This window comes from Pteronotus mesoamericanus, unplaced genomic scaffold (genome assembly GCF_021234165.1).
Source record: "Pteronotus mesoamericanus isolate MK-2021 breed Mesoamerican mustached bat unplaced genomic scaffold, CSHL_Meso_final scaffold_21, whole genome shotgun sequence".
Taxonomy (NCBI): domain Eukaryota; kingdom Metazoa; phylum Chordata; class Mammalia; order Chiroptera; family Mormoopidae; genus Pteronotus; species Pteronotus mesoamericanus.
Window position 1 is genome coordinate 2,119,244 of NW_026555310.1, and position 14,445 is coordinate 2,133,688.

The following is a 14,445-nucleotide window of genomic DNA, read 5'->3' on the forward strand; positions in this document are numbered from 1 at the left end:
TGGGGGAGAGGATGGGTGTGGGGAAAAGCAAGGAGAGAGAGAGGGAGGAGCAGAGAACCGATCTCATATCCTCCTCTATTCAGCCACCTCCCTTTTTTTTTTTTTTTGCTGAGTGGGAGGAGGGGGGGCCTTGGAGACCCAGCTGAGAACCCAGTGATGCCTAACTTCAAACCTCTGCCCTTTACTGACCCTGGAAGAAAGTACTGGATCCTGTCAGCCAGGAAACCAAAGTGAGGTCAAGTGCACAAAGCCATTTAGCTGTGCCCAAGATGCCGTCTAACCTTTATCAGCTCTCAGATCTACAGCTCCCTGGGCAGAGAGAGGCTTCACAGTCCATGCTAGAGTTTACCTTATTTTCCAAACTAAAGAATCAGAAATCAGTTATACAAAATTTCTCAAAGTTAAAAAAATCACACTGAAAATGGCATAATGGTAAATTTTATGTTACCAGAATTTTAAAAATCACTTTGAGTCACACACTGAACAAGTCACTATTATTGAGAAGGTAACAAGCTTTTATTGAGCACCTATGTGGTAGGACGACATCTAGGGCTACACATTTTACAATCACCTCATCTAATTCTTCCATTGAACTAGTTATTATTATCTTCACACTTAATAGCTGAAAAGCCTGAAAATAAATACAAAACTCAGCAATAAGTATTTCCATTCAATACAGTATTTGAATATTTGAATTTGGATTCTTGAGGAAAAAAATACACCATTAACCTGCCAGCAGGTCACTAACTAGAAAGGGAGGGTACAGTTCAAACTATCGCCACCAGAGGTCAGCAGACATAGGAGAATCTCAGGGCGCAGGGAAGGGGCAGCAAGAGCCATTTCTCACGACAAACATACAGAGTACCTCCTGCATATATTCAGTTGCAGGGACTGTAACAATGTGAAGGGAAGGCACAGGGTGTTTAGAGGGAATGTCAGCATGGATACAAAAGGAGAGAACTATGGCTTGTGCTGCAATAGAGAGACAGGAGTCCATCTCTTCCAGACTCAGAACCTACAATAGTCATTTCCACGGGGGTGAGCAGCTGGCTCCCCTGAGATTTCGAGTCACGGGGACCAGTTCCTCATTTCCCTAGCCTTCTGTTCCCCTGGTGGCTCCCTGGAAACCGTATCCTGGAATGGTCTGGCTTAGACAAGGGATGATGGTCTGAATATTGGCTCTTTGATTCTGGAGCCTTTCTCCTGGGGAAACTGGAGGAAAGAAAGTAAAAGCTCCAGTAGTAGTGAAGCCAAAGCTGGAGTAATGAGAAGAGCTAGAGGCAGATGGACAGCTGCTCATCCCTTTTTGGAATGTTCTGGGAGTCTACAGGACCCAGCCAGTGAGATGACTGGAATGTACTTGGTTACAGCTATCTTCCTTCACCAGCTCCTAGATCTGATAAGTCTGAGTCTGAATGGGAGAGTGGGGGAGGAGTGGAAGGTCAAGTAACTTCTGTGTCTGGAGTGTCTCAGGAGACTATCTCCTCAAGTGGGGAGCGAGGTAGGGATCAGGCAGGAAGGCAGAGTTTCCTCACCCAAAGCCTTGGAAAACTACTCAACTCAGAGAGAAACATTCCAGTCAGGTTTATGGTAAGAATACCTGCTCTGGACAGAGTTTAGAGTTGAAATGGTGATAGGATGGGTAAAAATCTGTGATCTAAGGGATTAGGAAAGTTCTGAGAAAGGATCTTAGGATATCCAAGGAGCTCAGGATAGAAATAAAGGCTTCCTGGATAAACATACACAAAGATCTTCAGCAGAGTCCCCTGATTAAAGTCTGCAGTGGCCCAATAATTGACCTTTGACCCCACTGACAACAAAGCTAAAATGAGTTGTTTATTCATTCAACTTAGAAAATAATCTATTAAGTCCCAGTCTGATGGTATTTCATTAGGTGTGGGGCTTACAATGATATGTAATTCCTGCCTTTCAAGAACTCATCATCTACGTGGGCAACAAACAGAATGGGAATGGACTGTGGGAGGGGGGTGGGGGTGGAGTGGGTGGAGGGGCATAAAGGGGGAACAAATCAGACAACTGTAATAGAATAAACATGACTGACTTATAAATTAAAAAAAGAAAAAAGAACTCATAGTCTAAAAAGGCAAGATGATAAATTAATAAGCTACCAGAAAATGATGTATCAGACCAGAAGTATGAACAAGCAGCTAAATAAGCATCTATATAAGCAGAAAGATCAAATAAGCTAATTTTGTCCAGGACATAAAAGACAAGAGAAGAAAGATGCCCAGAGGGTTTCACAGAAAAAGTAATCTTTAAATCACCTCAAAAGTAGACACACTGGAAACAAATAAAAGGAGGGTGATTGTTATAGGCAAAACACACAGAGGTATGAACCCAAAGTGTAGCATTGGGGGCAAAAGGTGTGAGCTGGAGAAAGATGTATGAGATATAAAGCAGAAAATCACCCTAGAAATAGACTGAGACCAGATTGGAAAGGTTTTCAATTCTATTATCAAGGAGCTTAGACTTTTCCTAAGAGCAAAGGATTTTAAGAAGGGCTCTGGTAGCAATGTGGAAGATAGATGACTGGGGCTCAGGGAGACTGGAAGCCAAGATCAGTTACAAGACCTACGCCAAGGTACCAGGACAATGGAAATTAAAAAAATAAGGGAAAAAATTAGATACAGGCATTGGTAATATTAACAGGGGTGATAATGAATGTTGAGAGATGAAAGGGAGAATTGAAAAGATGATTGTGAGCTTTCAAGCACAAAAGCTCAACAGGTAGTAATACTGTTAAGTGAGATGGGGAATGCAAGGGATATTTCCTCTTCTTACACGTTGAGTGATCTGTGGGATACCCAGATGAAAATGTCCAGTAAGCAGGCTGCCAGTTTGACAGAAAATTTAAGGCTTAAGATTTGGGAGTCACAAACATATATTTAATAACTAAAGAGTAGACATAACTTGCTTAAGGGGGTAGAAGGTAGAGTACAGAGTACAGAAAGGATACAAGGCAGGAAAACACCAACACTTAAGGGACAGAAAAAGAAATGGCTATGAAGGAAGGAGACTGAAAAGAAGTCAGAAAGGTCAAAGGAGAAGCAGGAGAGTATCAGTTTTAGATTCCATGGGAAAAAAGCTCTCAGATGTAGCTGCAGGGGTGTCTGAACCTAATGACCGGAAGACCACTAAAGCTGGCAAGTAGATAGCCGATCTTTTTAAGAAAGAATCTGGCACCCTGTCTGGTGTGGCTCAGTTGGTTAGGCCTTGTCCCGCAAAGCAAAAGGTCGCCAGTTCCTGTCTGATTCCTGGTCAGGGCATACGCTTGGGTTGCAGAGCCATCCCTGGTTGTGGCATGTGTGAGACGAAACCTACTGGTGTTTTTCTCCCTGTTTCTCCCTTCCCCTCTCCCTAAAAATAAAAATTTAAGCCCTGGTTGGTGTGGCTCAGTGGATTGAGTGTCGGCCTGCGAACTGAAAGGTCACAGGTTTGATCCCTGGTCAGGGCACATGCCTGGGTCGCAGGCCAGGTCTCCCTACCCCTGTGGGGGCCTGTGAGAGGCAAGGGATCATTGCCTATCTCTTGCATATGGAGGGTTTCTCTCCCTCCCTTCCCATCTCTCTAAAAATAAATAAAATCTTTAAATCTTAAAAGAAACCCCCCGCCCCCCCACATAATTTGGTAAATGATGGGAACTGAACAAATGGCCTGAGGAGTGAGTGAGAGTAAAAATTGAGTCTAAACTATTTTGGGAAAGAAAAGGACTAGATCAGCAGCTTGAAGAGGAAGCAGAGGTTTTTCAAAATGGAGGGAGGGAAGGGATTTCAATGTGCTGATAGGCTGACAAAAGAGAACCCTGGCAAGACTGAAGATAAAAGAACATATGAAAACAAAGGAATAGAAGTCTAAGAAAATGAGCACAAGTGACAGGGTTTAGCTTGCAAAGAAAAAATATTTTCTCCTAAGCTGGTGAATACATTGTTTGTAGGGACAGGAGAGGGAAGTTTGAGGAAATTCGAGCTTCTGTTTTCTAAACAAAATAGGAATCAAATCACCTGCTGAAAAAATGGTGTCAAGATTGGGAAACTTGCAATTAATGGCATCAGTCTCACTTACCATACTACAAAGTACTTGGTGGCAGGGCCTGTCTTGTACTTTATCTTCTACCTAGCTTAGTACCCTGCACATAGTAAAGACTCAATAAATGTTTATTGAATTAATAGATGGCACCACTGTTAAAGAAGGCCCACTGAAGGGTATAAAACAAAAGAAAACCCAAAACAACGCCCCCTCCATAAAGGCAAATGTTAAAATGTTACATTACTGATGGCTACCATAAGGAAATCAAATGGCTGAGTTTACCCATAGCTCAGTGATTGACAAAGCAGGCATGGGGTGTTAAATGACCAAAATAATCAGGAGTGTAATTATAGTATAAACAGTTGATCAAGGATTCTTTGGTAGGAAAGGACAAGAAGCTGTAGGCTGATGGCAAATGAGAAAGACTGTCAAAATAATTTTAGTTTCACGAGTCACAATCCAGATTCAATCATGCTGACACAGGCTGGTATTAATTGAATATAAAACATGATAGGGCTAGAAGTTGGTTCCCAAATACAATTTTCCAAATAAAAAGAATCAAGGTTCCTTGGAGAAATGGCTGATTCTAGGGCTGGGGCAGGGAAAATACAAGTTGAGCCTGAGACGTCTTGTTTATCAGAATCCAAGTGCTAAAAAAAAAAAAAAAAGGATGTAGCTATAGCAAAGGGACACAGGAACAGACCTGAAAGAGCTTGCAATGACTTAAGCTGGGACAATTTGAGCAACATAAATAATGTAGTATTGGATTATAGCAAATGATAAATGTACCTAATATTTAAGCCAAATATTTAAGAGTACATGTAATATAAATGGGGGAGAAAAGATAATTTCCTAACAGAATTCTAAATACACTCTGTAGCTACTACATAGAGGAAGCTTAATTCCCATTAAAGGCAGGGTACTTACTGACCTGCATCCAAAGAATAGGGAAAGAGAAACTGGATAAACCTAGCAAACACTACTTTAACCAAGTGATGACAGTTACCATCAGTAATGTTATGTGGCTATCACATTCCCCTTGATGGGTTGAGATGAGAAGGGCATTTCTGCTTGGTGGTATTTTTTTCCAGAAACCCCTAAGCTCAGTCTAATAATGAAAAAAAAATCAGACAAATTCAGATTTGGGGACATTCTACAGGACACCTAAGCAATACTCCCAAAGACTGTCCTGGTTATGAAAAGCAAAAACTGTCACAGACTAGAGGGGACTGGGGAAACATTTCAACTAAATGCAATGTGGTATCCTGGAATAGAAAGAGGACATCAATAGAAAACTAGTGAAATCCACAGAGCCGGGCATTTAGTTAATGTAATGTACCAAAGCCAGTTTCTTAGTTTTGACAACGTACCATGATATTAACAATGGGGAAAACTGGGGAAAGGGATATATAGTAACTTTTTGTACTATCTCTGCAACTTTCCTTTAAAGGTTTCCCTCCAAACTACCCTGACTGGTGTGGTTCAGTTGGACACTGTCCCACAAAGCGAAAGGTTGACAATTGGGATTCCCAGTTAGGACACATGCCTGGGTTGCAGGTTTGGCCTCCACTCGAGGTGTGGTCAGGATGTGTATGAGAGGTTAACAGATGATGTTTCTCTTCCTTTCTCCCTCCCTTCCCCCCTCTCTAAAAAATAAAATCTTAAAAGCATTCCAAAATAAAAAGCTTATTAAGCAAAAAGTTGGTGCTGTCTCTCTTCACAGCACACTTATCTGGTCATGACACCGTTTACCTGGGAGTTCAGTGCAGGGCAATTGTACTGATAAATATGTACAGGAGCACAACAATGTAGCTGGGAACCTTTGCTGGGTTCAGTACATGAATTTATAGCCATATTCTCCCCATTCCCAACCTTCTCAAAACACCAGAGACATGCCTTTTTATTAAAAAAAAATTTTTAATTGGTTTACAAAGGAGCTACAGACTACATTGAAACTAATCTTTGTACAAAAAGGCGCCAAAAAAAAAAAAAAAAAAAAAAAGCGCGCCCCCAAACACCCAGAGACAAAAGGTAGAAGACACAAGAAAGATACAAAAGAGTAGAAGAAATAAAGACATGAGATTAGCATCATACATACAGAATGCGGGGGGGGGGGGGGGGGGAGACCAAGATGAGAGAGCATTTAAAAGTATTTCTCCACACAGCCTGGTGATAATTGGACTGGAACCAACACACAGTATGATTTATTAAGAGGTTTAAAAAGGCAACAGTGGTATGAAACTGGTTATCGCCAGTGTTGAGAGAGAAATAAAGTTGTTTTAGGCACCAGAGACTGGAGCAATGCCCCCCTCCTCTCCAAGGATGACAGACTCGGGAAGAGGAAGCAGGCCCTGGGGCAGGTGCCCTCGGCATAGAAGGGGACTCCTCAGGTCAATCTCAGAATATTTTCCCCATCTTACCCCAAAGTCTTTGAGCCCTAGATTCCAGGTGAGGGTTATGGGATGTCATTGGGAGAAAGAGGTGATAAGAAATAGGAAGACCTGCCCTTGTCTATACTGTTCAAGGGCAGTTGCTGGGAAAGCGGAGGGCTGGGCAGACAAGCCCATTCCCTTGTGGAGAAGGCACAGTGTCATTCCTGAAGGTAAGAGGTATCAACAGTCATCACTACCTGTAGCCCCAGTTAAACCCCATTTGTTACGCTTTTTTTCTTGATACTGAAGGAAGCTGAGGGACAAATCACATCTCTCACTTAGCAGATAAAAGGCAGACTGGAGTTGTTAAGGGAAAAATGAGACAAAATACTCCTATCTCTCAAATGAACTTTGTGGAGGAAATCTGAGTTTTTGGAAGTCAAAGTTGGAGAAGACCTAGGGAGGAATGAATCCAGGGACACCCCTTTTTTTCTTTCCCAGCCTTCAAATCTAAGGCAAGTAAGCCAAATATGTGAGAGGGAGTAGGAATTTAAGCTTCAGGCTGCTTAATGTCTTCCTGGGGGGCGGGGGATGGTGTTTAGGGAAGGCAGACAAAGAAAAGAAACAGGTCAACCTCAAAGCTGGTCTGCTCATCCTCCTAGAAGAGGTCTGTACCCCAGGAGGAGAGCCAAGAGAGGCACCAGAGAGCACACAGGCTCTCAAACAAAAGTAAAGCAACCTGCCCATATTTTATCAGCAGTTTTCAAAAGCAGTTTTCCGGGGTTGGAGTAGTGCCATGTCCTCCTCCCTTTCCCCAAAGCTACTGCTGCCACCTTTCATCCTTGCACATAAGTTACTGGCTCTCTTCTAAGGGAGATGAAACTGAGATTTCACATTTTCCCCCCTCCCAACCCCAAGAGGCTACCCAGCTTTGAATAGGGGGAAGGAGAGCTATGCAAAGGATACCTCACTTGAGGCAGCTAGACTATCTTCATTTCCTTGGTACCTGGATCTCCAAAACTCGTTTGACCTGATCCCAAGGTCCAAAAGGCATCAGGGTACTTACAAATGAATGAAAACTTTAAGCAAGTAGCACCAGGGCTCCCTCAAAACATAACAGGGGCTTGATTAATACCCCCAGAAGAACCCCTCAAAACGTATATAAATTTATTGCATCCTAGCAAAGATCTGCAGCTTCCAGTATTCACACAATGTGAAGATAGTAATACAAAATATATTCTGAAAGTCAAACATCTGCAGTTCATAGTGCTTTCTCAGATTTGTTAAAAAAATACAATGCTTAGTTTCCTATATAGGATATACAAAAGCAAAAAAATATATATGTATATAGAAATAAATCAATCAGCCATAGTAATTTACAGCTTTTGTCTCTAACCCTCCCCCAATCATAATCTTCACTCCACACTGCAGTCTCTTCTGGGATCAAGGGTTGTATTATTCTGACCCAGGCTGAGAAATATCCATTAAATTTAATTCTGCATAGCACCCACAAACACAGTGCTGACTGGGAGGTCCCTGAAGGAAGATGGTGTGGGTTGTTACTGCTCTGGGTAAAAAGTGAGACAGTCAAATGACAAGCAAATGAAAGTGAATGGGCAACCTGAAAGAACAAGGGAATGAGTGCTTTAATATTATCACTCCTCTCCAAGGTTTGGTCTTTAAAAAAAAATTAAATAAAAAAGGAACTCATGTAAAAAAAAAAATTAGAATCAGTATGCCTGACAGTTACATTAATTTCTGCTGACTGAAAGTTAAAAAAAAAGGGGGGGGGGATTTTCAGCAATAAGCTCCTGACTCAAGGAATGTAGGCTCCTAACTTCCCGTGGAAAAGACTGAGTGGCTCACTGCTGCTGGGAGACAAAAGTGGCTCACTACTGTGGGGCCCAACAAGATACTGGATCTGGAGCTTCCTTGGTGAGAAGAAAACAGAGCAAGTGGAACAAACTGGATGTAAATTCACTCCTATTAATGCTAATGAAAGGGGTGGAGGATAAACCAACTTTCCATGCCAGAGAGAAGTATCATCAAAATAACATCCTAAAAGCTTGTAGTCCTCAGCTTCAGTAAGCTAGTTTAATAATTTCATACTGGGGAAGATTCCATTACTTGAAATGCTCTAGCAAAATAGTGCAAATTCCAGTGAGTTACCCTGCCTCTTTCCTCCAAAAAATGTCTATGTACATGATTACAGCCATAAAGTAACAGGTTCTGAGTTCTGCCTTTCAGGGAATAAAGGGTGTGGCATGTGGCTGGCCATGTATGACTTTTACTTTACTACTAACAAAATCTGATCTGGAGAAGTTCCTTGCAATGGTTCCTGAGTGTTAAAACAGTATTAGGTCTGCAGAGAAAGGACCAAGTGGAGTGGACGGTTTAGCATATTAACAGTTATTATATTTCAGGTTAAACAACACAAACTTACCCAAACCCTAATTTGGATAGATTTTATATAAAATATATAGTAGAATCATAGCATCATCTATTTGTAGTCAAGGTAAAAAAAAAAAAATTATGAAAAGAACTAGGATTCTGCAATAGACAGTTTCACCTTCAAACACAAAAATAGTTTCTTCTTTTAAAAGTGCAGTAGAATGTCCCCCATTCAGATGTCAAGAATAGTATAGGAAATGGAGTAGCCAAACAACTTATATGCATGACCCATGGACATGAACTAAGGATGGGGGATTGCTGGGGGGAATGGGGATACCAGGTGGAGAGGGATAAAGGGGGGGAAATTGGGACAACTGTAATAGCATAATCAATAAAATATATTAAAAAATATCCCCCGTTCATAATTGTTACTAATTTAGCATAAGCAAAGAAATTACCTCAGGAACATACCCAGGTTTTAAGATAGATTTCTAGGTAATGGGCCTGAAAGGCATTTTGATCTGAATTTATTTTCCAACAATTTTAAATATAATTTCTCATCTGCGTGTAGATATATACAGGCACAAACATACATTCACACAGTCATACACAAACACTTCACTATCAGATCAGGGTAATTTTTTATTGCAGGTCTCTTTTAGTAATGGCTAACAGAAAACCTATCCCCAACCTAACAGATTACACACATACACGCAGCCATTTCCACACTTCCTCACAGTGAAAAGCCCTCTGACAAGATACCAGAAGGTCAAGAGAGCTGATGTTTTAATGGCTGGGCCTTGAGGACAACTCTGGTTGCATTTAAATCTCAGTGCCAAATGCACTAAGAGTTCCCTGCCGCTATAATTTTTGGATCAGTCTCTTCAGGAATCAGGCCATGAAGAAAGCAGGATGGTTTCTCCCGATCTCTCCTATAAAACCACAGTGGTAAGACAAGATTTTCTTTTGTTCTGGGCTATTGTTCCCATTATCATGTGCCTCCTTTTCCCTTAGGAACCACCCAAGGAAGAGTTAAGGGAAAACATCGAAGAACCACTGCCTTGCCATCTAGTCCATGCTCTGGAGTTCTGCAGAATGGAAACCCAGAAGAGATTCATTGCCTGATGCTCCTTAATAACATAATGGGAAAAACACTACTGGGGATGTTCAAAAGAGGATGTATACTTCCTTTCAGAACATAAACTCAGAAGCTTCTGTAAAGTCAAAGCTTAGAGCCACCTTGGAAGACAGCTGTACAAAAGTCCAAATACTCCACTAACTCCTGAATTGGACTACTGAGTCACTTCTGCTTCTGAGCACATCATTTTCCTATTAAAAGCCCCCACTTATTATTTGGCCATCTCTTGATAGTTTATATAAACTGATCCCAGATTATAACCTTCAAAGGGTCTCTTGTACAATTACATAGAAAAACTTCTGACTCTTGATGCTTAGAGCAGCTGAAGAAGAGAAGTGCCTTTGACTCTCCAGCACCAAGAGGGTGCCTGCGTCAGTAAGCAGTATTTTGAACACTCCCTCCACACACAGTTACTTCAAGCATCATCCTGGGCTTCAAGGTTTCTCCATTCTGCTGCTGGTACTAAAGACTTAAAAACATTCACAGAAGTGCCTCATCCGGGGATCACTTCCAAAAACATGAAATGATCAGGTGAGAGAAAGGGAGACAGAAAGGACTGAGTCAGGAAAGGAGTACAAGAAGCTGATCCCAAATAAAAAGACAAAATTAAAGAAAAATATGTATGTATATATAAACTAAAAGCAGGGCATATGGATGCTTAATCTAGTGGGAAGCCAAGACAACATCTATAGAAGCTTGATGTGTCACAACAAGGCTCAGCCATAAGGAAATAAGGCAATATAAAAAATGACCAAGGTATTTTGGTCACAGAATGGTCTCCTTCCTCCTCCCAGCCAACCCCTGCAAATGCATCTCTATATATCTTTTTTTTTAATATATATATATATATATATATATATATAATATAGAATCTGTTTTTTGTTAAAAAGTATTTCAATGATCATATATATTTATCAAGGCATGATGGCTTTAGGAAAGGGGGGATCCATCATGAGGGAGCTGAGAAGGGAAACGCAGGACAGGAATCCTGGGGTAAGAAATATAGGAAGAAACTGGGGTCAAACAAATTCTGGGTCGATCAAAGGGTGGCACCAACAGAATTTTCACTGTTTCCCACTGCAAGGAGGTACTGATGATATAGGTGAGTGCCAAGACCCCATCTCTTCTCTTGTATCCCTCCCCAATTCTTCCCACCACCATGCATTTTAATGCCTCATGGCTCTCTCTCCCACATGTCTCTTGGACCCATGCTACCTTGCATCCCAGGGTTAATGGGTATAGCCCATATGTCTCTGGCCCTGGGTGCCTGATCTCAGAAGCCATTGCCACTGATATTAATGGACTGCAGATCCGCCACCTGCATGACGTTGATGCCACTGTTGGCAAGACGAGCAATACCCTCTGGACAGATGGCCTCCATGGCTACCATATTGGTGGTAATAAGGGCTGAAGAAGTGGCAGCACCACTGCCTTCTGAACCTGCCCCACTGTCCAGGGGCAAAGTGCCCACACTCAGGGCTACACCTGTGCCTCCCTTCTTATTCTGGTGGGTCTTGATATGCTTTGACAGGTGGTCACTCCTCATGAAGCGCTTGGGACACTCAGGGCAGGCAAATTTCTTCTCACCTAAGTAAAGAGAAAGTAGATAAGAAACAAACATCTCAGGACATAGGGAGTACCTTATCCAATTACTGCTTTCAAACTTCATCAGGCAGAGTATTAACCCAGTTTTAAAAGGTGATAAAAGCAAGAAAAACCTGGTATCTTTTTTTTTTTGGTAGGAAGAAAAATAGGTAAGGGTTGGGGAGTAGCAGTTCCTGGCCATACATCTTCACAGCAAAAACCCAAGAAGGAGAAAGTCCCCGTGGTCCTGCATTCCCAGCTTAAGTCCCAATTCTCACTCTTCCTGGAAAACTTGATTGCCCACCCTTTGAACCAAACATCCTGTGGGGAAGGGACACATCAACTGGCTTAAGCCAATCACAGCCCATTCCTAGAGCTGAGGGTAGGGTCAATCCCACCCAAACTGCATAACTAAGAATAGAGATGGAGGGATTGCTTTCAAAGGAAATTTGTCATTCTGGGAGGAGAGAAATAAAAAAAAAAGAAAAGAAAAAAAAAAAGGAAGGAAGGACGGATGGTCGGTACTCAGAAAGGGAGGCACACAGCAGAGAAGCCTGACAGGACTGAGATGAACAAGAATAATGGAATCCTCCAAAATTCCACTCAAAACCTAGGTCCCTCCTTTTTTTTTTTTTTTTTTTTTAATTTTTAAAAATTGATTTGAGAGAGAGAGGAAGGGAGAGAAAGACAGACAGAGACATAAGTTTGCTGTTCCACTTATTCATGCATTCATTGGCTAATTTTTGTATATGCCCTGGTCGGGGATCAAACCCACAACTTCGTAGTGTTGGGACAATGCTCTAACCAACTGAACTACCCAGCCAGGGCCCTAGCTCCTTTCTTTTTAAAGGCCTCCCAGATTAACTCCAATTCCATTTGTGACCCATACATTTAGTCCCAAACATAAGTTGCTTATAGTTTTTAGTATTTCATAAGATACATTTTGTGCCTTTCCATTCTGGTCTATTACTTTCTTCCCTAGGCTCCTACTCACCTGTGTGCGTGCGTTTGTGCCTCTGTAGCTCATCCGAACGTGTGAAGCGTTTCCCACAGTATGACCAGGTACACATGAATGGCCTCTCGCCTGTGTGCCAGCGCAAGTGTGCCCGTAAGTGTGAGGTCTTGCCATACACTTTGCCACAGCCTTGAATGTGGCAAATGTGCTGTTTCTTTTTGCCAGGATCCCCAGAGCCTCTGAAAGTGAAAACACAATTACTCATCATTTATTCCAGAGATAAGATTTAAGGAATCACAAAGTATCAACATCAATTACCTTACTACTCACTCAAAACTAACCCAAACTTTTTTTTAAAGGCTTCTCTTTAGTATCAAAAGATAAATTTCTGGTTGACTCTGGTTGTTTTTTTTTTTTTAAGATTTTATTTATTCATTTTTAGAGAGACAGGAAGGGAGGGAGGAAGAGAAAGGAAGAAAAACATGAATGTGGCAGACAGATACATTTCATGCCCCCAACAAGGAACCTGGCCCACAACCCAGGCATATGCCCTGGCTAGGAATCGGTTTGCAGGATGGTGCTCAATCCACTAAACCTCACCAACCAGGGTGCAACTCTGCTTCTTAATATCCAAAATTCAAGACAGAGGTTTCCTCTCAACTGGACATTTGCTCTTTTCTGCTTTCCTGTTCCTTATTCAATTTTGATGTTTGATATTTGAAGACATAATCATTCTCATGTGATTTCCTCTATTTTTCAAGTTTAAGTCTCAATACAAGCATTTTCCATAGAAACTACTGTGAATATGGTGGTATTTTTTGGCTGGGGACTTGCTTATGAGCAAAGGGTTCCTCTATTTAAGCACCTGATTAAGAAGTTAAAGGAAAATATTTTATACCTATAGAACTTTTTTTTCCTAAAATAAGACTCAAGAGCCAAATGGTGAAGATTAAAATCTGAAAAGCTGGACCACTTTCGGGGACTTCTGTGGAAAAGGAAGATGTACTGAAAAAAGTTAATAGAGGGGAGTAAGAACCCTAAATAATTCAAGGTATGTTAAACAAACAAACAAACAAAAAATTCCCTATATGGAACAGATCCTAAGCTCCTCTCTCTCAGGAATCAGCTCTGAAACATTTTTGCCAAACCAATTTGTTCCACGTGTGATCCATTAATGGGCATTGGGGAGTCTTCCAAGAGGGACTTTTTTTCTTGGATTTTAACAGCACATATTAGCAAAAGGAAAAAAACATAATGAAAATGAAATCACATGTAGATGAAAATCAAAGAAGTTCCTTCAAAAATTTAAATACACTTTAGGTTTTGTTAGAAACACTATTATACTCAGTGCTTTCAATTAAGATTTTTCCTGTAATGTAGGGTTAACCTATAAATAACTGTTTTTTTTTGTTTTGGTACTTTTCTTATTTTTGTGCTTATTTTTATTGGGACAAAACTTTAACATACCCCCCCTCCCCGAAGATGTTTGACCAACTATGTAACTTTCTATTCTCTCGAAAGCTATGACTTGAAGGAACAGAACTTGGAACTCTCCAGAGACAATACTGAACAGCAGGTTACTACTAATGAGAAAATTGTCAGAACCCTGTTCTGCAGGATGTGTTAAGAGTCCCTGATGGAAGAATTTTTATCTGGACTAGGCATTTTTGTCTATTCTGAGGGAAAATAAGACTCCGGAAGTCTTATTCTCACATAACCACTGTACACACACATTAGTGTAGGTTTATTTTTTTGCTCTGCAACACTGTTTTACAAGCAACCTTGTTAAAACCATCTCAAAACAGACATATGGTAATAATCACTAGACCAGCTGGCTCCATCTGATTTCTTTATCTATAGGAGAAAGCAGGTACCTATTAAGGTTCAAGGTCTTAGAACTGATGAAAGGATCAGGGCTGGAACCAAGATCCTATAATATAACCTAATCAAATGTATAG

The 14,445-nt window shown here is 41.1% G+C and overlaps 1 protein-coding gene across 1 annotated transcript in view; it reads right to left on the reverse strand.

The window, feature by feature from the left end:
* Positions 1-10,786: 10,786 nt before the first annotated feature.
* SP1 (Sp1 transcription factor) overlaps positions 10,787-14,445 on the reverse strand; it is a 34,120-nt gene continuing 30,461 nt past the window's right edge. The window contains exons 5-6 of the mRNA XM_054591048.1: positions 12,527-12,726; positions 10,787-11,535 (exon numbers count right to left, since the gene is read on the reverse strand). Of these exons, the coding sequence (XP_054447023.1) occupies positions 11,222-11,535; positions 12,527-12,726 (514 nt within the window). The 3' untranslated portion in view covers positions 10,787-11,221. The remainder of the gene's footprint in view (positions 11,536-12,526; positions 12,727-14,445) is intronic.